The sequence below is a fragment of the Enhydra lutris genome, unplaced genomic scaffold, assembly GCF_002288905.1.
Source record: "Enhydra lutris kenyoni isolate GAN:26980312 unplaced genomic scaffold, ASM228890v2 scaffoldscaffold14, whole genome shotgun sequence".
Lineage (NCBI taxonomy): Eukaryota > Metazoa > Chordata > Mammalia > Carnivora > Mustelidae > Enhydra > Enhydra lutris.
This window is the reverse complement of record NW_019154098.1, coordinates 42258640-42284450: the sequence shown is the minus strand read 5'-3', so window position 1 is coordinate 42284450 and position 25811 is coordinate 42258640. Positions and strand designations below refer to the sequence as shown.

At 38.4% G+C, this 25811-nt stretch overlaps 1 protein-coding gene across 3 annotated transcripts in view; it reads left to right on the top strand.

Annotated features, from left to right (window-relative positions):
• The window catches only part of LOC111146790 (integrator complex subunit 8), a 49459-nt gene extending 23649 nt beyond the window's left edge, over positions 1-25810 (top strand). For 2 of the 3 annotated variants that reach the window (XM_022502471.1, XM_022502470.1), the window contains 14 exons: positions 322-432; positions 2579-2780; positions 6462-6583; positions 11671-11855; positions 12269-12302; positions 13176-13232; positions 13322-13383; positions 16314-16432; positions 18421-18524; positions 19264-19314; positions 21058-21131; positions 21207-21271; positions 21426-21469; positions 25235-25709. In XM_022502471.1, the coding sequence (XP_022358179.1) occupies positions 322-432; positions 2579-2780; positions 6462-6583; positions 11671-11855; positions 12269-12302; positions 13176-13232; positions 13322-13383; positions 16314-16432; positions 18421-18524; positions 19264-19314; positions 21058-21131; positions 21207-21271; positions 21426-21469; positions 25235-25351 (1347 nt within the window). In that variant the 3' untranslated portion in view covers positions 25352-25709. Of the gene's footprint in view, positions 1-321; positions 433-2578; positions 2781-6461; positions 6584-11670; positions 11856-12268; positions 12303-13175; positions 13233-13321; positions 13384-16313; positions 16433-18420; positions 18525-19263; positions 19315-21057; positions 21132-21206; positions 21272-21425; positions 21470-25234 lie in introns of all 3 variants that reach the window. The other variant, XM_022502472.1, reaches the window with a different exon arrangement.
• The last annotated feature ends 1 nt before the right edge of the window (position 25811 follows it).

Sequence of the window (25811 nt, the reverse complement as noted above, 5' to 3'; positions counted from 1 at the left end):
AAATGAGGATAATAGTACCTACTTAATAGTATTTTGGTGAGGATCTCATAAATTAATAGATATACTCCTAGGGCTTTTTTTTCCTTCCTTTTGTCTATAGATTATCTTTTAGAAAGTTCCCATCCATTTAATTTATTACTGGGTGATAGTGAATATGTTCATTTTGATTAGTATTACATTATGGCTGTCATTTTCCTTTCTCTACAGAAGTGACCCTTGCCGGACTCTTTAAAATATGATTAAAGATTATTGAAAGATTCTTCCCTAGATTTGCCTTTCTGTGTGTGTGTATGTGTATTTATGTATTTTTATCTCTTCTAGTGGGAAGTGCCTTCCGTGTATAGTGGGGTTATCCTGGGAATTAAAGACAATTTAACAAGAGATTTGGTTTACATTCTCATGGCCAAAGGTTTACACTGCAGTACTGTTAAGGTGAGTAAAAGTGTACATCAACTACTGGTTAAGAATATGCTTTATAGGGGCACCTGGGTGGCTCAGTGGGTTAAAGCCTCTGCCTTCGGCTCAGGTTATGATCCCAGGGTCCTGGGATCGAGTCCCACATCGAGCTCTCTGCTCAGCAGGGAGCCTGCTTCCTCCTCTCTCTCTGCCTGCTTCTCTGCCTATTTGTGATCTCTGTCTGTCAAATAAATAAATAAAATCAAATAAAATAAATAAAAAAAAGGAATATGCTTTATATTCAGGGTCTGACCTAAAAATTGATGGCAAGATTATGTCCCTTAATTATGAACTTAGTATATGTCTTCAATTATTTGGGTCTCCAATTTATTTATGTCTTTATCTCTTTCAATGCGTGTGCTAGGTTTTCACTCAAAATCTAGTATTTTACACTCAAGACACTTCCTAATTTGGACTGGTCACAATTCATGTGGTCAGTAGCCACGTACAGCTAGTGGCTACCATATTGGACCATAGAGCTCTAGATAGTTGTGGAGCTATTGACAAGTTTATAATAGGGGCATGTCATTGGCAGCTTTTCTCTTTCCGTCCCTAAAGCAAGTAACATTTACTGGGCACGGAGAGACTCTAATGCAGTTTTCATATATATTTATTCTTTCACTTATTCCTCACACACACACACACACACACTGTGTACAAGGTGTTATCTCAGTTTTATAGGTGAGAAATCAGAGTCAAAGGTATTAAATTAACGTCACTCAGCTAGTAAGTGGCACAAGTGTTAGAAAGGATAAAAGAGAACAGAGGGAAACATTTAGGAGGTAAAATCTAGAATTGAGGGGCGCCTGGGTGGCTCAGTGGGTTAAAGCCTCTGCCTTCAGCTCAGGTCGTGGTTTCGGGGTCCTGGGATCGAGCCCCGCATTGGGCTCTCTGCTTAGTGGGGAGCCTGCTTCTCCCTCTCTCTGCCTGCCGCTCTACTTGTGATCTCTCTCTGTCAAAAAAAAAAAAAAATCTAGAATTGATTGCTTACTGATGTGCTATGGAAGGCAAGAGGGAGAAAAGAATGGGGAGCAATGCTCAGCTTTCTGCTTTGGATGCCAGCAAGTGAATATGCAGAAGAACATTTTTGAAGGATTGATTATTCATTTTTACAATGGTTAATTTGGGCCTGCAATTAGAAACAGTCTAAAGCTTGGGGAATGGTCTGGGCTACAGATAGAGATTTGGTAGGCCTGAGAGATGACCCAGGGAGAATATACAGAATCGAGGGGATACAACATTGGGACCAAGAAACAGTGGCATGATGGGTATGAGGACCAAACAGAGGCGGAGTCCTAACAGCCAAGCGAAGAGACAGACTATCAAGAACAAGGGAGTGGGCAGCACTTGGATGCACATGCCCTGAAGTCCTGTAAGATAACTAAAAAGTGTTCAGTAGTTTGCACAATTAGAATATCTTTGTTTAGTAAGAACTGTTTTTTCATTGTGATGGAGGTAGGGGCCAGATTGTAGGAGTCAAGGAGGCACGTGGGAGGAGAGAGAGAAAGAATGAATGAAAAATACTCTTTGAAAAAATTAGAAGCAGATATGTAAAGAAAAGGGTTGGACTTAGTGAATTTATTTGATTTATTAGCCAATTATGTGAACTAGTAAGCTTGTATGCAAAGATTGTAGAATGTAAAACCTTACTGAAGAGTGTAAGATCCAATTCTGAATAATCTAGGTGTGTAGTAGGGTACTTGTCATAGAAAGTGTATGCATTCTCTATATACATATAAGTATGCGACGTGTATAATTTATGTGTGTGTATATAACATGTATAGCTTATGTATATAAAATATATGTATATGATATGTATATAAACTATGTAAAAAATTTTTTTATAGTTTATGTAAAACTTGTTTTCTATAGCATGTTTTTATACTGTTTATTGGATTTTTAAAATTGTATACTGTAAATTGGAATTTTTAAAAGAAGTAAGTATTGGAATAAATCAGTGACACAGATGATAAAGAAAAAGATACTCTAGCCTCACTCTCCGAGACAACTGTTGTTAACCATCTAAATTAGTTCTTCTCGTTGCTCTGTACTTAGAAAAAATGCACAATTTTTTTGATTCCAGAGAAAAAGTGCTCCAGTGATCTGTCATTTCTTTCTGTAGGACTTTTCCCATGCCAAACAGCTGTTTGCTGCTTGTTTGGAGTTGGTAACAGAGTTCTCACCAAAACTTCGTCAGGTCATGCTGAATGAGATGCTGCTTTTGGATATTCATACACATGAAGCTGGAACCGGGCAGTCAGGAGAGAGGCCTCCTTCTGATCTTATTAGTAGGGTGCGGGGGTATCTGGAAATGAGGCTTCCTGGTAAGATGTTCACAAAGTCAAGTTTCAGAAATGCAGTGCTCAACTAATCGTAGGGAAGAACCTTAAACACTTGCTTGGCTTTTTGCCATTCTTCAAAAAGTTACTGCTCTCCTAAAACAATTCAGATGTGGAGTTCTCTTGAGAACATCGGAGATAATGTAGGAAACTATTCATTTCCCGGGATTACCATAACAAAGTATCATAAGCTAGATGATTTAAAACTGCAGAAACTTATTCTCTACATTTTTGGAGACGAGATATCTGAAATCAAGGTGTTTGCGAGGCTGTGCTCCCTCTGAAGGTTCTGGGAAAGAATCTTTCCTTGGCTTTTTCTAGCTTCAGGTGGCTGCCAGCAATCTATGGCATTCCTTAGCCTGTAGCTTCACACTGCAGTCAGTCTCTGCCTCCTTTGTTACATGGCTTTCCCTTGGGTGTGTCCTCTTATAAAGGCACCAGTCATTGGGTTTAGGGTGTGTCCTAATCTGTGTGATCTCTTCTTAACTAAGTATATCTGTGAAGACCCTGTTGTCCAAGTGAGGAAACTCAGGTCTCAGGTGGAAATGAATTTTGAGGGAACACTGTTCAGCACACTATAAAACTATATTGCAATTTTAAGATACTCTGTTAACAAAGAATTAAAATGTCCTTGTAAGTATAGGTTGAACATTTAATTCCTCATTACCATCATAGAAATTATCAAAATCGTTGCCAGGGGGTTAGGAACTCACTTGTCACTTTAGGAACAGACCTTCTGTGTCCAGTTATAAGTGTAAATATGTTACGATAAGGAGCTTACATATATAAATGATCTCTGTTGTATATAAATCTTGCTTAGTTAAAGCAATTTAATTTTACATGTTTTAGTGATATTTAGAGCAATTAAATCATACAGTACACATTTAAAGCTATAAAATTGGGGCACCTGGGTGGCTCAGTGGGTTAAAGCCTCTGCCTTCAGCTCAGGTCATGATCCCAGGGTCCTGGGATCGAGCCTTGCATCTGGCTCTCTGCTCCGCAGGGAGCCTGCTTCCTCCTCTCTCTCTCTGCTTACCTGCGATCTCTCTCTGTCAAATAAATAAATAAAATCTTTAAAATAAATAAATAAAGCTATAAAATTGAAGTATAAAGGAAGGTGCTAGTAATGCACAAAAACAGAAATGGCTTCTGGCCCTCTGGGTCTTTTGGGTGAATTTGTTACTACATTCTGATTTCTAGCAGATATTACAACATTTTAGCACTCTGCTGATAGAGTACCTTTGAGCTTTAATGCACCAGTGCCCTTTAATGTCTTAAAAATTGATCTAGTAATATATTGGCACTATCAGCTGACACATGCTACTGTGTGTGTTTTCTCTTTAAAGGTGGAAGTTTGGTTTTTCATGTATAATTTCTCTAAAATGTAAAAGGAATTTTTAAATTTTTAATTTTAACATTTGTTGAGTGTTAGCTGCATGTCAGATGTTGTTGGAGCAGCTTTAGGTGCAGAACTCATTTAGTCCTTTTGGCAGCTCAGTGAAGTAGGTACTTTAATTATTCCTGTTCGTAAATCAGGAAACAGGTACAGAGAGATGAAGGAATTTGGCCAAAGTCATGTAGTAAGAGACTGAACAGTGATTTGAATCCATCAGTCCTAGTTAAACCTCTTTTCTCACTCTTTGAAATAGATGGGAATGCCTTTTAATAAGCCCAGGTCACTTTATACTACCTTTTTGACCTTTAAGTAGTTTGGAATTCACATCACTTTTTTTTTTGTTTTTGATCCAAGACTCCTAGCACTGCATGTAATTTATATAAATTCTTACCTTGCTGGATGTTCAGCTGCTTGTCCCATAGTTGGTGTTACATTTAGTGTTTAAAATGGAACTGCAAGGATGTCATGTATTAGGAGAAACAAGCATAGGCCTAGTGCCCTGCTTCAAGCCTCAGTTACAGACTAAGGTCCCTGAGTTCAGCAGACACCTGGCTCTGATACATTAACAGCTGTGCACCCCACTGCCACTGTGAGAGTCAGGGTGGGTAGGATGGTCTCTCCATGGGTCACAGCAGGGGGAGGGGTGCACACGAAAGGTGACATCTATTCCATAGTCCTCCCTCTTTTTTTTTTTTTTTTTTTTTTTTTTTAAAGGTTTATTCATTTGGGAGAGCGGGGAGGGTAGAGAGAGGAAGAATGAGAAAAGCAGGCACACCCAGTGCAGAGCCCAGCAAAGGCTCAATCCCACCAGCTAAAGCAAAAATTTCCCAATTTTAATACCTTTGTACTAACAGCTTACTTTGTATTAAGACATGTGTCTTTGTTATGTTCCTAGGATTTCAACAAAATTGAATTCAAGGTCTGCTCTGGGTGCCTGTTACATCATAGGACTCTACATTTAGAAATAATGATTAATTGCATTGCAGATGCTTAAAGGGAAGTTTAATCTCCAAATCATTGCTTTTCAGGCTGTATCAGTATTCTCCCTAGATTCTGATTTATCTTTAAGAACCATTGCTCTATTATTATTGGGGAGTGCTGGGTGAATAAAGGAAACCTTGGAGCCAAACGCTGTGTGATCTGCCTTTGGCAAAATGTAAAGAACTCAGTGACATGCATGCACTGGGGATACTAATTTCACTTCTGTCTTTGTTCTTTCTTGACGATGGTGCAAATAATGTATATTTTGCTGTGTTCCTATGACTCTTTGTCCTGTCAAATCCTTTTTTCGGTAAGGTGAGATATAAACTAATAGCCACAGTCTTTTCTAGAAAGACTACACTATAAATACAGTACTCAAGAAGTTTAATAGCTCTCCCTATTTTAAGTTAACATTTTTATTTAGTATTCTTTGGGATTTTTCTTTTTGCTGAAGTACATTAAAACCTGAATATTGGAGTGCCTGGGTGGCTCAGCCCCATGTCTTGCTCTCTGCTCAGCTGGGAGCCTGCTTCTCCTTTTCCTTTTTTCTGCCTCTCTGCCTACTTGTGCTTTTCGCTCTCTGTCAAATAAATACATAGAAATCTTTAAAAAAAAAAAACCTGAATATTATATACTTTGAGCTATGAAAATTTGCAACATATTTAAATAGTTAAGGTATATTTAATAATTATCTCAAAGGAAATTATGTGCAAAACATTTTTTTTTTTGGTCCAAAACAATTGAATTCTGGGTGATTTTTTTTTTTTTTTTTTCTCCTCATCACTTTTTTATTTAAAATTGGTTTTGGTGCAGTAAATATTTTTTTGAAAGTGAAAGTCTTATTTCTGAGGAGTATTTATTACATTTTAATCTGAAAAAATATTCAAAATGGTATATTTACTCAGATTTATTACAATTTTATTATGTTTTAGCTGTTTCTGTGCTCTAAGTGTGCTAAAAGTTTATGTGGTACCATTGTACTTTGTGTGTTTATTCTCTGCTTGTTTGAATTACAAATTTCTAGAGGACAGGTACTGTGGACTTTCTCAGGGTGTTGGCCATGTAACGTATTCATAGTAGATGGTTGTGTTGATTAGTAGTGGGAACCATGCAGTCTGTTACTGGGAAACCTTAGTTTTCTAGGGAAAAATGTAAAATGTTGGAATTTTTCTACTTTTTCACCTGTAACTGTTGTTTTTAATTTGATCAACTGAAATCTTAGTACATGTTTGCTTTGATCTCATTTTAATGTTATGTGGTAATTCCGACTGTTTTCTTTGGATTTTTAGATATTCCTCTTCGTCAGGTGATTGCTGAGGAGTGTGTTGCTTTTATGTTAAACTGGAGGGAAAATGAATACCTTACACTGCAAGTTCCCACGTTTTTGCTTCAGAATAATCCATATGTAAAGGTAACTTGTGTTTAATCTAAATAAAGGGGTTATTAGGTTGGGATTATTGTACCTGTTTCTTTAGATCTATCTTTATGTATTTATTTTTAAGGTTTATTTATTAGAGAGAGAGTAAGCATGAGCAGGGGGAGAGGCAGAGGGAGAGAGAAAGGGAGAAGCCGACTGTCGGCTGAGCAGGGGGCCTGTTGTGGGACTCCATCCCAGACCCCTGGTGTCATGACCTGAGCTGAAGGCACATTGAGCCCAGGTGCTCCTGTTTTCTTTAGATCTGTACTACATAGGGAACTTGTCCAGTTTCTATAATACAATGGAAGATTGGACAAATGTTTGTGGTTAAAAGTATAGTTTTGCATTCATGAGAAGGCAAGCAAAAATTAGTTAACAGACAACATTTTGGTATAACTCTAAATTAGTGAGATGTTAGCTTTTCTTGCTTTGATCAAAATAATCAAACTCTAATTTTAAGGTCTGGAATACATGAGCGTACCTGTGTATGAACTGGTGGAGTTGTGAGGGGTACATTTCCAGCTGTTTCCATCTGCGCACCTTACCTTCTCTGGAGCCTATTCCCTCCTTTAGATTTGGGCCCGATTCTTGTTAATGTTTATGTAATTACACCCCAGTGAAAGAATCCCTTCATCGAGTTGGTGCTTAGTTCTCCTTTCTTAATTTTATCTGTTCTGTGCAACTGAAAATGTTTCTGGGTGGAGAAAACAAAAAAAGAGACTGAGTTTTCCCTAAGACTGTGTCTGTTTTGTGCTATGTGTACCCTGAATAAGCAGTGGACTATTCTTGCTTCCTGGTCTTATTGTTAAGATAACATTTAGTGGGGGCGCCTGGGTGGCTCAGTGGGTTAAAGCCTCTGCCTTTGGCTCAGGTCATGATCCCAGGATCCTGGGATTGAGCCCTGCATCGGGCTCTCTGCTCAGTGGGGAGCCTGCTCCTTCCTCTCTGCCTGCCTCTCTGCCTACTTGTGATCTCTGTCAAATAAATAAATTAAATATTAAAAAAAAAAAAAAAAGATAACATTTAGTGATTTAACATTTTTCTGTGTGTACTTTTAGTTTTTTAGATTTCCTCCTTGTTTGTATGCTTTTTGTTCTTTATCCACTCTCAAGTTTAGTACATAATCTCTTAAATCAGTGGTTATCTGGGAACTCTTGGAAGACTCTTGTCACTTTTTTACATTTGTCTTTGGTTGTTTTTTCCTACTAATTTCATGTATGTCCTTTTAAAAACTGAGCTCATTTCAACTCTTTGAAGATTTACTGCTATTTTTTGGTGAAGGTTTTCCTCCTTGTTGTCTTCTCTACAATTGTTCCCAAAATATATTGTCATAATTTGAATCATTTTTGTCTTTGGAATTTTAGACATTGGATTATATCTGTTTTGTGTGTGTGTGTGTGTGTGTGTGTGTGTGTGTGTGTTAACCTTTGTGATAGGAGTTCCTCATATCTAGAGTAGTTATCTGATTATGCCCCATAGTCTTGGTCTTTACTAGACCCTCAGATGAGAGAAGCATTTTGTTCCAAGAGATTTCCACTTAGGATTGTTGCTTGTGGCTCAGGACAATACAGTAGCTTCTCTGTTCTTCTCTCCAATGAGTTCTGTGGAACTGTGCAGAGGCAGGACTGGGCACATGGTTAAGGGCCTGCAGTGTGCGGGATACTGTGCTGCAAGTTCTTTGCCCTTGGGCTGGGTGATCTCACTGCTTCCTGCAGTCCCCCGATCACACCCAAAAGGAGGAAGGATACGCGGTGACCTTGCTGAAGAGTCACTGAGGCATCTCATCATCTCCTCTAGTTAGGGTTTGTGTGTCCCCTTCCCTTGTTGGCCCCTTGCTGCCTTGTTTATGTGAGGAAAAGGGAATCTGAGAAGTCTAGAGTAAGGGACGTTTTGAAAATCCCTTTCAAAAATCCCTTCATTTGGAGCAGTTTCAAACTTGGAATTTGGCCTGGAATATGTATACCTGTGCATAGGGAAATGTCTGGAAGGGTATTAACTCTCATTATCTCTGGATAGTGGAATATTTGGTGATTTTAATCAGTTTTATTTTCCATATTTTATTTATTTGGATATCCTGTAATCACAAAAAGGAAAGGGAAAAAAATCTTAAGCATGTAATAAATTGTGCCCTTTTAAAATAATAATAAAACTGTGCTATCTCCCCCTTGGATCAGGAGAGGAGGCAGCGTAGTATATTGGAAAGTGCACAGGATTTATAGACACTTGGGTTATAAAAGACTAGCTGCTAGGAGGAGGAGGAGGAGGGCTTGGTGGTAATAGTAATAGCATAGCATAAAGACCAGGGTTTTTAATGTGGCCTATAAGGCCTTTTAAAGTGCAAGTGCTTCTTCCCCAATTGGCTCTCTGCTACTCCTCTGTCATGCCAGCTCTGTGCTGGTGGTACCAGACTACTCTGAGTACTCACATGTCTGTGTGTGCAGGATGCTTTCTCTGCTTCTACGCTTAAGCACGTGCTGTTTGGTCATTTAGCTGGGATACCCTTCCTGCTTCTGCCTATTTGTGTGGTTTCTTTTCTTTTCTTAAGATTCTTATTTGTTTGTTTATTAAAGATTTTATTTATCCATTTGACAGACAGAGATCACAAGGAGGCAGAGAGGCAGACAGAGAGAGAGAGAGGAGAAAGCAGGCTCCCCGCTGAGCAGAGAGCCCTGTGTGGGGCTCGATCCCAGGATCCTGGAGTCATGACCTGAGCCAAAGGCAGAGGCTTTAACCCACTGAGCCACCCAGTCACCCCAAGATGTTTATTTATTTGACAGAGACAGGGCACAAGCAGGAGAAGTGGCAGGCACAGGGAGAAGCAGGGTCTATGCTGAGCAAGGAACCTGATGCAGGGCTTGATCCTAGGACTCTGGGATCATGACATGAGTCAAAGGCAGATGCTTAATGACTGAGCCACCTAGGTAGGGCCCCCTTGTGTGGTTTCTTTGAAGCTTTGCCTACTCCTTTCTCCTCACCTTACCTTTGAACTGTGCTGCTGGTCCTGTTATTTTTGAACCATAGACATAGATTTTTGTTGCACTTACGCGGTGTAATCTTGATAGTTACTTTTTATATGCTCAGTGTTTTACCTCTTGCCCACACATAGTAGATGTTTAAGAAGGTTTGTGGAATTCAATTGACTTGGGGCCTTAGATTTTTTTTTTTCTTTTTTTTTTTTTTTAAGTAATCTCAGTACCCAGTGTGGGGCTTGAACTCCCCACCCCAAGATGAAGAGTCATATGTTATTCTGACTGAGCCAGCCAGGTGCCCATGGGGTCCAAGATTTCTGAAAATTTTTACTTTCAAGTAAAGCAATCTAGTGAGGTTCAACTAAGCGTGTGATTCTTGACAACAGAAAATGAATTAAGACCAGGAGCTATAGGAGGCCCGCATTGCACTGCCCATCAGTAGCTGCATGTATGGTGGGCCTCGTTGTCGGAACTGACTTGGGTTCAGTAGGCATGCAGGAGGAAATGTTCTGCTAGACTGTGGACTCTTGATTTCCTTTCACATAGCACAGCTAGGGTTGTTTTTTTTGTTGGAGAGTGTAAGCAGTCGTGGGTGTGGAAGGGACAGGGAGGGGAGGGAGGGAGAGAGTCCTAAGTGGGCTCACGCCCAGCGCTGAGCCCTGTTCAGTGCTCCGTAGTGTGCCCCTGAGATCATGACCTGAGTGGAAATCGAGTTGAATGCTTAACCAACTGAGCCACCCAGGTGCCCCCCACAGCAGGGGTTTTTATATCATTTTTACTACCTTAGGAAGCACCAGGTTTCTAAATTTTCTTAGGTGTGATCACGGAGTAGTGGTTATGAGTTGTGGTTACATAGGAGAATGTTCTTGTCCTTAGAAGATACATACTGAAGTATTTAAGGATGAGGTGTGGTGTATGCAGCTCACTAGCTGACAAGCAGTATAGGTGCACATGTAAATGCGGCAGAATATTCACAGTAAGTCAAGTATATGGATATTGAACTATTCAGATATTTTTATTTTTGAAATTTTTTATTTATAAATTGAGAGAAGTATCAGTTTTCATCTTTGTCATAATATGGCCACCTTCTTAAAGAAACTGCCTTAAGCAGTGGGGACCCCATTATGAATATTTTCTAGGTCCAGTAAGGGATCTGGGGTTTCCTGATGGACTTGAAATTATCCTTGCCATTTTACCTTCTAAAAGAACAATTACTTATCAGATTTAATAAGAACAAAGGATGGGGGGGCCCTCTCATTTTGAAATTACAGAGGGAAAGAAATGCTGAATTTGACTTAAGCCAATTTTTTTCTCTATATATGGGGCCTGTCTTTCTCTGCCTTCTGCTTTCAGCCCTTCTACTCTTCATGGGTTCCTCCTGCATTTTTGGTCGTTAAGGCTTTCTCTATTTAGATCATTCACTTTCAGTAATCTGTCCTTCCTTCTGTCTCCTCACATCTGCAATAGCTCCAGTCAGTGGCTGCCATTTTTCTTAGACAAAGGTTGTCCTTAAATCTTACTACTTTGTCTTGCCAAATTCAATTTCCAGATTTCTCTCATTTTTTCACTAAAAGTTTGTTTTAAGTGATTAAAGCATGTGTGAAGTTAAAGCACTATTTTAATTGTATCTCTGGGCTTTACCACAGTTAACATTACGTATACGTTGCATTACACACACACACGCACACACCCACGTCCCCCACCCCTTTTAAAGTGGGATCATACTATTTACCAGCTTGGTGTGTCCCCCTCCTCCCCCGCTCTGCCAACACACACTCTTAATGAAGCACCTACCTCTTTGCTTTGTCTCAGTTTTGTTCTTACTAGACTATACTTGTTTGTCCTCATTAAACTTTAATTGTGTAGAAAAAATGAGCTTTATAGTGTGGCAGAACCAGAGCATCCTCTTTCCCATTCAGATTTCTGATCTGTCAGTAGACAATGAGCTCTAAATTCCTCAGCGGTTGGATGGAAGGCACTGTATAAAATAACTGGTATATTTGGATAGTTATCTTTCTTTCTTCAAGTGTGCCTTAATAATAGAACTTACATCTGTGGTTCTGTTGTTGTTACAAATTATTTTTTGTGAATTTTTTGTTTTTTGTGTTCTAGCTTGGACAGCTTTTAGCAGCTACATGCAAAGAACTTCCTGGCCCGAAAGAAAGTAGACGGACTGCTAAAGACCTTTGGGAAGTTGTTGTTCAGATCTGTAGTGTGTCCAGTCAACACAAACGTGGAAATGATGGCAGAGTTAGTTTAATAAAGCAAAGGGAATCTACATTAGGTATAATGTATCGGTATGTTTCTATCGGTTTATTTCTTGAGTTATCTGTACTACGTACTGTTTCAAGAACATCAGCCTTTTATCTTTGTATATCATAAAGATAGACAGTATTAGAGTTCTCTGGTGCTGATTTCTGGTCTGACATGGCCACCTTTGGAGGTATCTTATGCTTATATGTTATTTTAAGAGATTGCTAATCATTTAATATCTATTAGAATTCAGAATCAGTGAAGCCTGTGATTGCATTGTGTGACGAAGTCACATAATGATAAAACAGACAAGTTGTTTTATTAGGTTAGTGTGACAATAGAACATTATTTTCTTTTATATGTGCAGAACTGGAGAGTTAGAAGTAAACCATCTATAATTTGCTTTCTTTTTAATTCTGATAATAAATGTAAATACAAAATTTGTGGTTTTTTGTAGGAGCGAACTACTTTCTTTTATCAAAAAATTACGGGTAAGTTTTATTAAAAGTTGATCTAATTACTGCTGATTTTCATACAACAGGACTGAAAAATAGTGTTTAAATGCTGATTATTTAAATACTCTGTATAATGTGCTTTTTATCTTCAGTGATCATTCCTGAAGATGGGTTGGTCTGAATGCAGAGGTTTATTTTGCATTTACCTTAACATGTTTTAGTGAATAGAACAGGTATTTTTTAAATTTTAAAGAAGTCTTCCTAATAGGGCTGGATGTGTGAAGCCTGGTTTTAATTTTTGTTAGCATTAATATTACATCTATATATTGGACATAACCTAGATTCCATTCCATTCTTTATTGTAGGGAATAAAAAGTTTAATTTTTTAGAGATAGCTGGAAGTACTAATTGGAAAGAGATTTTTTTACTCAATTTTAAAAGTCATCTGAGGACTGGAGCACCATAAGCTTGTCACCTCAATATGGTAATTTTTATTTTAAGATTTAGTTAATGTAGAGAGAGGGCGTGCATGCATGCACGTGGGTGTACATACATGGGGGACGGGTAGAGGCAAAGGGAGAAAATCTCAGGCAGACAACATGCTGAGTGTGGAACCCAACTCAGGGCTTAATCCCATGACCATGAGATCATGACCTGAGACGAAACCAAGAGTTGGATGTTCAACTGACTGAGCCACCCAGGTGCCCCTAAATAGAGTAATTTTTGTGTAAATTGTATGCTTGATTTCTTTCATGAGATTAAAAATAAACAACCTGTAGTGTGTGCTCTAAAGGAGATGGTGTATTTCAAAAGTGAAAGAATGTTTTTAGAGCAAATCCTTGGTGTCCCTGAGGTTGACAAGAATATTAAATATATATATTTAAGGATTCTGTATTTTCTTTCTTGTAGGAGCCATTGGTTTTGACTATTATTTTGTCACTCTTTGTGAAACTTCACAATGTTCGGGTCAGTATTTCATAATCTCATTAAAAAAATCTTCAAAAGAAATCTTTTAAAAATCACACTTTTAAAAATATATGTTTTTTTCTTCTTAGGAGGACATTGTCAATGATATTACAGCTGAGCACATTTCTATTTGGCCATCTTCCATCCCCAAGTAAGATGTATTATAGCTTTATATTTGTTACTTATATATTTAGAAACCATCCTGATACAGGTAACCTTGAGTAATTTGACTAAAAGGCTTCTCTTAGTCTTCTACAGCCAAGTTTGTTTCTGTGTTGCAGTCATTATTTTCCAAAAAATGAATGTAACCTAACTCCTTAAGAGCTAAGTTATACCAGCCTTCAGTTGAACAGAAAGATCCCTAAGTGATCCTGACGATTTGTCAATGGGTAGAAATAGAAAATCGAGGCAAAAAAATTGATTTCCTGTTAGATTTCCAGGATTTTGCATCTTTTACCGATATCTATTTGAAAATGACTTTTTAATAATTATTTGTAGGTCTGCTCTAATACTATGATTGTCAGAGACTCCCAAACCCCTTTTAGTTACTAAGAAGTTCTTGGGTACTTTGCGGAAGGTTCTTTCTTTCATCTCCTGAGAACCAAAATAAGATGATGGGGGAATTTTGGAGAGAGAGAAGAAAATGTTCTTTTTCTATTTTATTTTATTTTATTTTATTTTAAAGATTTTATTATTTATATGACAGCACAAGCAGGGGGAGGGGCAGAGGGAGAAGGAGAAGTAGGCTCCTAGCCGAGCAGAGAGCTCAATGTGGGACTTGATCCTAGGACCCTAGCTAGGATCATGACCTGAGCAGAAGGGAGACACCTTAACTGACTGAGCCACCCAGGTACCCAAAAATGTTCTTTTTCTGAAAGAAGAAACCATTTACACATTTCTTTTCCTACCCATAGCAACTTCTCATTCAGGAGTCCCATTTCTTTTCTCACAAAAGTTACTTTTTCTTCCTTCCCCACTCCCCCAATTTTTTCTTTGTTTTTTTTTTTTTTTTTTTTTTTTTTAAACTTATGCCTGAAGGGCAGGACTAAGCCTTATTTTATTGCTCTTAGTGGCATCTTTGAAGAAGGAAAGATTTTGGTAGGTAGGTAAGTGGTCTATAGAATGAGAGTAATTTGCTTTCAACTCAGTCTTGGAGATGGAAAGTAGTTGTGCATCTTGAGTAGAGGTTTGGAGGGTCAAAAGTGGGTGGGTGACGCTTTCCTCCACTTACAGAGGCTTGTTTCCCGAAGAATCACTATGCTTCATGAAGCCAGTGTTTATACTACACAGCGTTACAACTGCAGATTTGTTTTTTCAAGATTTTTAAGTAATTCTGCACCCATCATGGGACTTGAATTTATAACCCCGAGAGCAAAAGTCACATGCTTTACTGACTGAGCCAGCCAGGCATCCTGTAACTGCATTTTTTATATGAATTTTTAAAAAGATTTATTCATTTATTTGATAGGGCACAAGCAGAGGGAGCAGTAAGCAGAGGGAGAGGGAGAAGCAGGCTTCCTGCTGGGCAGGGAGCCCAATGTGGGACTCGATCCCAGAACCCTGGGATCATGACCTAAGCTGAAGTCAGATGTGCAACAGACTGAGCCATCCAGGCACCCCTGAAAAATTTTTTTCCTAGCTTACCTGCATGAACCAGGTTGGGCGAGGAGGGGCAAAGGGAGAGGGAGGGAGGGAATCTTGCAGGTGCCAGATGTGGGGTTTAGTCTCACAACCCTGAGATCATGACCCCAGCTGAAATCAAGAGTCTTGATGCTTAACCAAATGAGCCACCCAGGGGCGCCTTATGTAAAATTCTGTATGTAAGATAGCAGTCCATAAGTCAGGTAGAAATATTTCTGCTTTTTTAATTGATAGTCGGTAGCATCATAATTTGATGATTGATTTTCAGTGTATGTTTATAAATGAAGCAAAAGAATAGTTTACCATAGAGGCTTTGAGCTAGATTGGTAGGGTTTGAGTTTGAGCCTCTTTTTCAGTTACCTGGTGGATGACCTGGGATAAGTTGCTTTCTTTGCCAGTTCTTCATTTATTAAATGGGTATAAGAATAGTACCTACCTCAGATTTGTGAGGATTAAATAAGTTAATACATTTTCTAAACTAGGTGTTTAGAATAAGGACTGGCACGTAATAGGCTTAATAACCATTATCTTCGTGATAAAGGCACTCTAATATAAATTGATCAGAGAAAATAAAATGTGACTAAATGACCAAGAAAGCATTTTTCTTGAGCAAGAGTCTTTATTGACTCCAAAAACAGTGTGAGAATGGCCTGGATTAAACATTACTATTTTAAGATCAGTTGTTTTGATATGTAGATAGAATTCTTATTAACATTTTATAAATTTCTTGTATCACAAACCTGTTGAACTCATTAAGTTATAAATGTCTGATCAAGTATTTGCCAACAATACCACAGTTTCTTTCCCTCTGTACTGGGAATGCTGGTGAACTATGGTTAGATCTTGACCCTCATGTGTGTCTGAATCCAAAGCCTATGTTCTCTCCCACCGTCCTTTACTGTTTCTGGAAGGTGAGCACTATCAGCTGTGTTTCTTGGATGCTGGGCTGGCTTTATCCCCACAGTTCCATCTTGTATTTTTGTGTCAAAGGACTTCCAGGTTTAACCAGGCTCAGAGCAGCTGGCTTCCTTCCTTCCCCTTACTCCTTTTTTTTTTTTTTTTTTTTTAAGATTTTATTTATTTATTTGACAGAGAGAGATCACAAGTAGACGGAGAGGCAGGCAGAGAGGGGCGGGGGGAAGCAGGCTCCCCGCTGAGCAGAGAGCCCGATGTGGGACTCGATCCCAAGACCCCGAGATCATGACCCGAGCCGAAGGCAGCGGCTTAACCCACTGAGCCACCCAGGCGCACCCCCCCCTTACTCCTTTTTTAGACTTAGTTGTTGTGACCGTTTTAATATATTTGCTCTTAGTAATACTTAGCATTGTATTTATGGTCACCTAAATTTTGGCTAAGTCTTTGTTTTTAGTGTGTCTGGAATTTGAAGTTGAAAAATAGAGATTAATGTTCATTGTCTTTTTTTTTTTTTTTTTTTTTAAGCCTCCAGTCGGTGGACTTTGAAGCTGTGGCAATAACAGTGAAAGAGCTAGTTCGGTACGCCCTCAGTATAAACCCCAACACCCATTCCTGGCTAATTATTCAGGCAGACATTTATTTTGGTAAGTGAGATGTATGGTTGCTTTGTGTTTTTGCTTTTTTGTAGCACTTTTGGAAGTGAAAATAAATACATGACACATTTTTCCCCCAATACTTTAAGTCTTGTTTTTGATCTCTAACTCTTCTTCCCAGATAGACTTATATATTCATTTGGTTTGCATACTTTTAATTTTTTATATTGACTACCTTTTTTCTGTTTTTTAAAAAAAAGTTTGAATATTCATCTAAGTTGGTTAAAATATTTTTTTTTTTAAAGATTTTATTTATTTATTTGACAGAGATCACAAGTAGGCAAAGAGGCAGGCGGGGTGGGGGGGAAGCGGGCTCCCCAATGAGCAGAGAGCCTGACGTGGGGCTCAATTCCAGGACCCCGGGATCATGACCTGAGCCGAAGGAAGAGGTTTAACCCACTGAGCCACGCAGACGCCCCTGGTTAAAACATTCTTAGGGAAAGAAGTTAAAGGTAGTTTATAAAATTGCCTTTTTTTTTTTTTTTTTAATTTATTTTTAGAGAGAGACTGAGAGAAAGCACAAGCAGGGGGAGGGAGAGACAAAGGGAGAAGGAGAGAATCCACAAGCAGACTCTTTCCTGAGCTGGGAGCATGATGCGGGGGCCTGATCCCAGGACCCTGAGATCATAACCTGAGCCAAAACCAAGAGTCAAACACTTAACCAACTGAGCCACCCAGGTGCCCCTTTAAAATTGCTGTTTTAAAATATTCTATTCCAGGGGTACCTGGGTGGCTCAGTTGGTTAAGCAGCTGCCATTTGCTCAGGTCCTGATCTCAGGGTCCTGGAACCGAGCCCTGCCTCAGGCTCCCTGCTCAGTGGGGAGTTTGCTTCTCCTTCTCCCTTTGTCCCTCCTCCTGCTTGTGCTTGCTCTCTCTCAAGTAAATAAAAATCTTTAATAAAGAAATTTGGGGCGCCTGGGTGGCTCAGTGGGTTAATGCCTCTGCCTTTGTATCAGGTCATGATCCCAGGGTCCTGGGATCAAGCCCCACATCAGGCTCTCTGCTCGGCAGGGAGCCTGCTTCCTCCTCCGTCTCTCTGCCTACTTGTGATCTCTGTCAAGTAAATAAAGAAAATCTTTAAAAAACAAACAACAATAAGAACAACAAAGTCACCTTTAAAAAAAAATTTTAAATATTCTTTTCTAAATATGCTATTCTAAAATCTGTCTCGGCACTCTTGATAATTATTTGTGTTCTTGGAAGTAGATTCCTGACTCCTCCCCCACCCCATTATATGTGATAGATTTTCCCACTTGATATGAAAGTTCCGATATTTCTGTTACTGTATTGATAAAATCAAATTTCTGACTGGTGGTGTTTCAGGATCAATTTTCTTTAGGAATCGAATTTTTTAAAGAGAAAGTTCAAAATAAAAGAGAGGCTAAAGGCTAGTATAATGAACCCCCATGTATCTGTCATCCAGCTTTAACAGTAATTAACTTATGCCCAGCTTTATTTCATCTGTACCCTCACCTGCATCATCCCCCCTCTCCTGGATTCTTTTTGAAGCAAATAATTACCAGTTTCAATGCTCATTTTTACCATAACTCCTCAAAGAACTTATTCTCAAGATCTTAATATCCATGTGTTCAAAATAGATTTATTGATTAAAAACTACCTCAGAAAATTCAGGTATATTTCTAGTATGGGTGTTTGGGAAACACATACCTCCAATACTAAATTCTAGTAATGTGCTAGTAAGGTTGACAAGAGATCTGAGCTAAATTTTTGGCTAATTGGTTTTAGAAAGCAAGGAACACATTATATTGCTTCTTTAAAGTAGTTCTTAAAAATGCGGTGTGTGTGTATGTGTGTATGTGTTGTACTGGGTAAGTCTTATCCCTACTCCTATGGTTTGAATCTGCTTTTATCAACTCATGAGGTAGTAATACCCGACTCTTCACAAAAGAGGCCTTGTCCATTTTTTCACCTATTATGTCTAATGATCAGTAATTCCTTACTTCTGTTTTCTACTTCAGCAACAAATCAGTATTCAGCAGCTCTCCACTATTACCTGCAGGCAGGAGCTGTGTGTTCTGATTTCTTCAATAAGGCTGTGCCCCCTGATGTATATACAGACCAGGTAAGCTATTTTTGTGGGCTCTCTTTCTTTCCTACCTTTACACTGTTTTTTCCGGGCCCCTTTATGGGTGAGTTTATTTCTTTCCGTGTATGTGGGGTTAACTCCAAATTGAACGCTCTAGCTGCAGTTCCACTGTATATTTCCAGGGCCCACAGATCACTGCTGCTGTGCTTTCCCAAAACACTTAAAACTCAACCTGTCCGAAACTGATTTCAGTATCTGACCTTACAGTCTCCCTCCTCATGACCTTTTTCCACAAAAAGAACAACAAAACACCAAACTACCAAACACCTTTGTTGGACCATTTGAGTTGACCAAGCCCAAATCCTGATGTCCTCTTCTTTACTGACACTCTGCCTGAAATCCAATCAGCCTTCAAGACATACTGATTCTGTCTCTTAAATCTCAAATTTATTTCATTTTCTTTCCATATGTATTGCTCTTTCCTCTGGTTTAGGCCGCCATTATCAAAACTTACTGAATGGTATTTTTCAGTACTTTAGTAATAAATGGTTTTTGAAATGAGATCTTAAATTTTGTAGTAACTAGCTACTTTTAATTAAAAATTCTATTTTTTTAGAGCAGTTTTAGATTCATAGCAAAACTGAGCAAAAAATAGGGTTTTCATATACTCACCATTTCCACATACACAAAATTTTCACCACTGTTGACATTCTACATTGGGTCAATTAGTTACCATTGATGTTGACTCGTTTTTGAAAATAATCTATTTTTGTAGGTAATAAAACGAATGATAAAATGCTGTTCTTTGCTGAATTGCCACACACAGGTTAGTTCATGATACCATGTTGTTGGTTTATTTTCATGTATTGAGTTTACTTTAAATATAAAACATTGAACTGGGAAGTAGCCTTTATTTTCTGTATCATAAAGTTTATGGTGTTTAAGAATTTGGCATATTTCAAATTTTTAAGTAAATTTTAATTAAAATGAAAGTATGAATTAGAAAACATTGGTCTTTGCATTTTCAAGTTTTTTTTTTTATATGTAAGAGTGGGTATATACATTAGTGAGGGAACTATAAATCAATATGGCAGTGAGATAGCCCTTCGTATTCACTAGGATGGCTGTAATTGAAAGACAGTAACTAGTGTTGGTGAAGGTGTGGAGAAATTGTAACCCTCGTACATTGCTGGTAGGAATATAGAACGGGGCAGCTCCTTTGGAAAACAACTTGGCAGTTCCTCAAAAACTTTAGGCATAAAATTACCATGTAAGCCAGCAGTTCAGTTCCTAGATTTGTAACCAGGGAAATTGAAAACCAGTCCATAGAAAAACTCATGCATGAAAGTGCACAGTAACATTATTCATAACAGCCAAAAGTAGAAACAACCCAGAGGTACATCAATTGGTGAATGGTTAAATGAAATTTGGTAGATCCTGTAGTAGAATATTATTTAGCCATAAGAGCGGGTGAAAGGCTGATACGTGCTACAACAGGGATGAGTCTTAGAGGTATTATGTTGAGTGAAAAAAAGCCACATAAACATGGCTTTGTATTAATGATTTTATTCATATGAAATGTCCAGAGTAGGCGAATCTATAGTCCAAATATAGATAAGTGGTTGCCAGAGACTGAGGGTGTGGAGGAGTGGACTAGCTGTGACAGGTCTAATTGCATGTTCTGTATGTCCTTGAAAGTCATTATGTAATACTTTTGTTTGGCAGTTTCCCATTCCTTTCAGTTTTCTGAACTGGCTTTTTGCCAGTTTCTCAAATAAAACTAAAAATCTATGATTTAGTTCATTGATTAAAAATTATTGGGCAGATTTTTTTAATTTAATTTAATTTTTTTTTTTTTTTAAGATTTTATTTATTTATTTGACAGACAGAGATCACAAGTAGAGAGGCAGGCAGAGAGAGAGAGGAAGCAGGCTCCCCGCTGAGCAGAGAGCCCGATGTGGGGCTCGATCCCAGGACCCCGGGATCATGACCTGAGCTGAAGGCAGAGGCCTTAACCCACTGAGCCACCCAGGTGCCCCTGGGCAGATTTTTTTTAAAGATTTTGAGAGCACGAAAGAGCGTGCATGCGAGAGTGCGCACATGCACATACAAGCAGAGGGAGGGGCAGAGGGAGAGGGAGAAGCAGACTGAGCAGGGATCTCGATGAGGGGCTCCATCTCAGGACCCTGAGATCATGACCTGAGCAGAAGACCGACATTTAACCCTCCGAGCCACCTAGGCGCCCAGGGCAGACAGATTCTTGTGTAAAGATTTTTCGTAGTTAAAATTAGATCTAGGAGTCCATAAATAAAGCTGATCTCCTCAGTACGATCTGCAAGCCCTCTTGAATATATTCTTGATGTAAGAATCATTAAAAGTTAACCTGGGGGCACCTGGCTGGCTCAGTTGGAGGAGCATGCCACTTTTGATCTTGGGTTCGTGAGTTCAAACTACCCATGGGGTGAGAAGATTATTAAAAAAAAAAAAAAAATTAAAAAATTTACCCCTCCCAGGGAGTCATTGTTGATACTGGTTACGTGAAACCATTTTCAAATCTTTGTTTATGTAGGTGGCAATTTTATGTCAGTTCCTCAGAGAAATTGACTACAAGACAGCCTTTAAGTCATTGCAGGAACAAAACAGGTACGAATCATTTTTAAAATGAAGTTGAAATTTTTTGGCTTAAGAAAGAGGAAGTAACTAAATTCTGTTTTTCAGTCATGATGCTATGGATTCCTACTATGACTACATATGGGATGTTACCATTTTGGAATATTTGACTTGTATCCTTTCATCAGCATATGTGTTATTAGAACAGTTCATTTCTGTAAATTGAAAAAATACTGTGTATTTCCTAGATCAAAGTTGAGGAACAATTGAGATTCTCTCATGGTATTTAATAGTATCAGATTTATTATTCTTAACTGATTTGTTTAGATCTTCATCATAAAAGAGGAGAAACAGATAAAAGACAAATTGCAGTAAGTTACTTTATATGCCTTTCTTCAGTGATACACTTGATTTCCATGGTATTAAATCATTGTTAACATTTGGACCAACAAAAAAAGATTTTGTGTGCCTTGTTATTGCCAGAATTTAGTTATCTGTGTTTACTTTTAATAGGTCCTATTTTTATCTTAGAGCTTTTACCTCTAGTTTATTTTATATTAAAATGTTAGATCATATCCCTCTCTGCTCCAAACCTTTAAATGGTTTCCCATCTCCTGCAATGCCAGAGTACTTATAATGGCCCACAAGGCTGCAGATGACTTGACCACTATCCATTCAACTTTCTCCGTTGCTAACTTCTGCTACACCATTAGCTGTTCTTTGAACGTGCTGAAAACATTCATCACTGAAGGGCCTTTGAAATTTTATTTTCTAGAAACATTTCTTAACTTCCCTCAGGTCTCCTCAACTGTCTTCCTTAGTGATCATTTCTTGGACATCTTATAAAATAGGCAGTCTTTCCCCACCCTTTACCCTTTAACACTCCTCATTTCTCTTTTGAAATTTTCCTTCATTATACTTATTACATCTCACATACTGTATATTTACTTATTGGTAACTTCCCCACAAGGTAGGGACTTGGTTTTGTTACAGCTGATACCTAGAATGTATCCTGGCTCATAATAGATACTCAGTAGTTATTAAATAGATTATTTAAAGATTTGACTTATAAGCCAAAGCATTATAAATTTATGGCCATTTTTACTTGCCTAGCATTTTTGCATCATTATCACCATAGATATTTTCTCTTTTCCTCTTTCACCCACATTAACAAAATTACATATTATAGTGTGTATTTTAAAGCTCTCTGCTTGGACTAAATTGTAGGACCATTATTTAGAGGAAAAATATGATAGTATCTTTTTTAAAAAATGAAACGAAAAAAAACGTGAAACTAGCTGCACTTGACTGGAGGCCACTGTCCCTCCATTTCCAGCTTATCCAGGGCTGGAAGGCAGTACTGAAATTGTTACTTCCAAACTGCCTTTACTTGTAATCATCTTACATGCTTTCTCTTTAAAGCTTACGTCGGTCTCCACATGAGCTCATCTAACCAACCTACTGGCTGTTCCTCTACATGCGTCAAATTATGTGATCTGTTAACCCAGTACTCCTAGCTTTACAGGTTCCATTGTTACCTTTACTCTGAATCAGCCACCCACACCCATAGCCAGGCCTTATTGTCAGTTGTTCTACGTAAGATCTTTCTGCCAGTAATCTATCCCTCTCTTACTTCCTGGCTCCCATGTTCCTCATTATCAGTGAGATGTTCAGGTTCAAGACCAGTTTTTCTTCAGTCTCTCAGTGCCTTCCCAGCTTCCCATCCTTCCCTACTCACTTCAGCATAGCTAATACCAACCTGTGTGCTGTCAGAGATACTGAATCAGTTGGTCTGAGAGGAGGTTCTGGAATCCACATTTTACATTTGGCAGGTCGTTCTGCTGACAAACCGCATTTGGAAACCCCCGCTTGTCTGTGGCTGACTGTCAGAACTACCCTTTGATCAATATTTATAGCATCTTTGCTTTTTTTTGGTCCTTCACTTCACCTGGAAAAATCCCTTTTTCAAAAATTTAAGCTTTTTTTTCTGAGCCAGAGTCCAACTGGAAAAACTCCTGCAACCATAGAAGCTGGTGCGACTACCAAACCCTGGTCTCCAACCTTCATTGGCCCCTCATCTCTTGTGTTATGGCCAGCAGTCAGGGGTCTACTTTTTCACGGACTAATATAGACTTGCCTTCTGTTTAGCCCCCTGTCCTTTCTCTCCCTATTCTGTACTTCCTTGCCTGTGTTTAGACCAGAGAAAAGACTGACCAGCTCCTATCCATATAGGAATTGTAGTTTTGGGAATTGTGGCCATATGAGTACAGCTTCAAATCCCTCCTTCCCACCTTTAAAATCTGTAACTGTGCTCACCACTAGGTGCCCTCTTAGTAAGAGGTTCTGTTACTCCTTGATGAAGGCATGTTTTTAGGCTTTGATTCTGTCTCTTCAGTGACCTTTAACTAGTTGTCTCCTCTCCTGTATTGTCAGTCTCCCCCATAGCTTATAAACTATTTGATCCTTGACTGTGCCTCTACCTCCCTCTTCCCCTTCTCTGCCTAGTTTTTTGAAGCTCTTTGATCCAGTGTAACTCACCACTCCTGTTATCTCAAGGTTCATCAGCCAGTGGCTGTTCTTCAGTCCTTATCCTTTTATCTCTCACTTCTTAAAAATTCTTTATTCCTGTGTTGTCCCTGACACCATTTTTATTGTTCTTTTCACTGACTGTTAGGACTTTTCTTCTGTGTGGTATCTCCCTCTGTCTGCCCTTTAACTTTGATTTCCCCAAAAAGTTGGTCCCTCCATTATTTCGCTTGCTCTGCGTCCTCCCTTGGTAGCTCCATCCACTTACGGTTTTGACTCCTACCCAGAGTACATTGTTTCTCTCAAATCCCTGGGCTGTTCCAATTTCTGTCTTCTACTTTGGACTTTTATAGCCACTTATCTTTGTGATATTTTGTTTGTTGGAAATTACTCTCTAGTTATACCCTGGGACCATGTTTTTCCACATGTATTCCTTCATATGGAAATGGTATTGTCCAGCAAGTCTTCCTACTCTCTGATCATTTCTGGGTAGTCTTGCTATCCCCCTTCAAGCTACATATCAGAACAGTCTTTGTTGTTTAAAGATGTTCTAATTGGGTTTCTTTTTTTAATTTGTAGATTACTTTAAAGGTAATTCAAAGATATTAAAATGTTCTCACAAAATGCTCCTTGGCAGAATACTGTCGATTTTTAGTAGGCTGAGGTATTTCTTTCTAATCATGGAAGAAGTGCAGTACTATATGCTGTTACGTGCTGAACAGCTAGCTATTTTTGCACATTAAAAAAGTGAAGCCTTACCTGAAACATGAATTTTGATTTTTCAAACTTTTGTTGGAGCCCTAATTTAACTGTAACAAATGTGTCAAATTACATGTAGGGTTTATTTACTGGTATTTTTAGTCAAACTTATATGAATTAATGTTACTGTAGATAGAGTCGTCTCCCCCCCTTTTCCACAGGGGTAAGTTCCAAGACCTCTCTGGTGGATGCCTGAAATCATGGCTAGTACTAAATGCTACATGTACATACCTATAATAGCAGTTATAACAATATACTGTAATAAGCTATGTGAATATAGTCTCAGAGTATCATCACCCTTCTTGTGATGATATGAGGTGAATGATGTAAGCATTGTGGTACAGTATTAGCTTACTGTTAACTTTTTTTTTTTTTAAGATATTATTTGAGAGGGGAGAGAGAGCAAGCAAGAGCACAAGAGCAGGTGGAGGCTTTGATCAGCGCTAAACCACTAAACCAGGCAGAGGGAGCAGCAGACTCCCTGCTGAGCAGGGATCCCAAGATGCTGGGATCATGACCAGAGCCTAAGATATATGCGTAACTGATTGAACCACTCAGGCCCCCCTACTGTTGTTGACTTTCTAAGATATGTCAGGAGGAGGATCATCTGCTTCCGGACCCTAGACCTTCAGATAAGGCGGACCTACTGTAATTCTATAAACAGTGGCTTAGCATCTCCTTTTTAAGTGTGGCTCTAGTCTGTTTTTATTAATTTCTTCCATACCTCTCATCATTTACAGTTAGAGGTTAACTAATCATTAAGCTGAGTGTCAATATGTAGGTAGTTTTATATTATGTATACTAGTATTTTTGACCACACCTGTAATAATGTCACTTTCTTGTTTTGGAAGATCAAAGCCATCGGCCAGACAGAATTGAATGCAAGCAACCCAGAAGAAGTGTTACAGCTGGCAGCGCAGAGAAGGAAAAAAAAGTTTCTCCAAGCAATGGCAAAACTTTACTTTTAAGCAGTTAGTTAAAATTTTTTAACTTTTATTTTTTAAACAATGGGCTAAAAATAAACAGTATTAGATTATATAATACATATGTACACATTTAGTGGTGTTTTCTTTTCAGACAATACTGAAAAAATTTAAAAACTATACAGAAGACTTCATACCATAACCATAGCTTAAATTTATAATTTCTTCAAAGGAAGAGATTCACATGTCCAGTAACAGAATAAACTAGCAACTTAGTATAATTTGTTTTCTATTTAGACTCCCTCTTGAGGCTGAAATTTCATTTTTTTTAAAAACTAAAATATGTAGAAGTAGCTAGTCTATATACAGCAAGTTCTTATGTCAGGTTTTTTTTTGTTTGTTTTCAATAAATAATCTAGCAGTCAGTATACATTTACTACTTTTCTGCCTTATGAAAATAAGTTTAGGTCAAGTGTTAAGCTTTATCACTTTGACACTGTCCTTT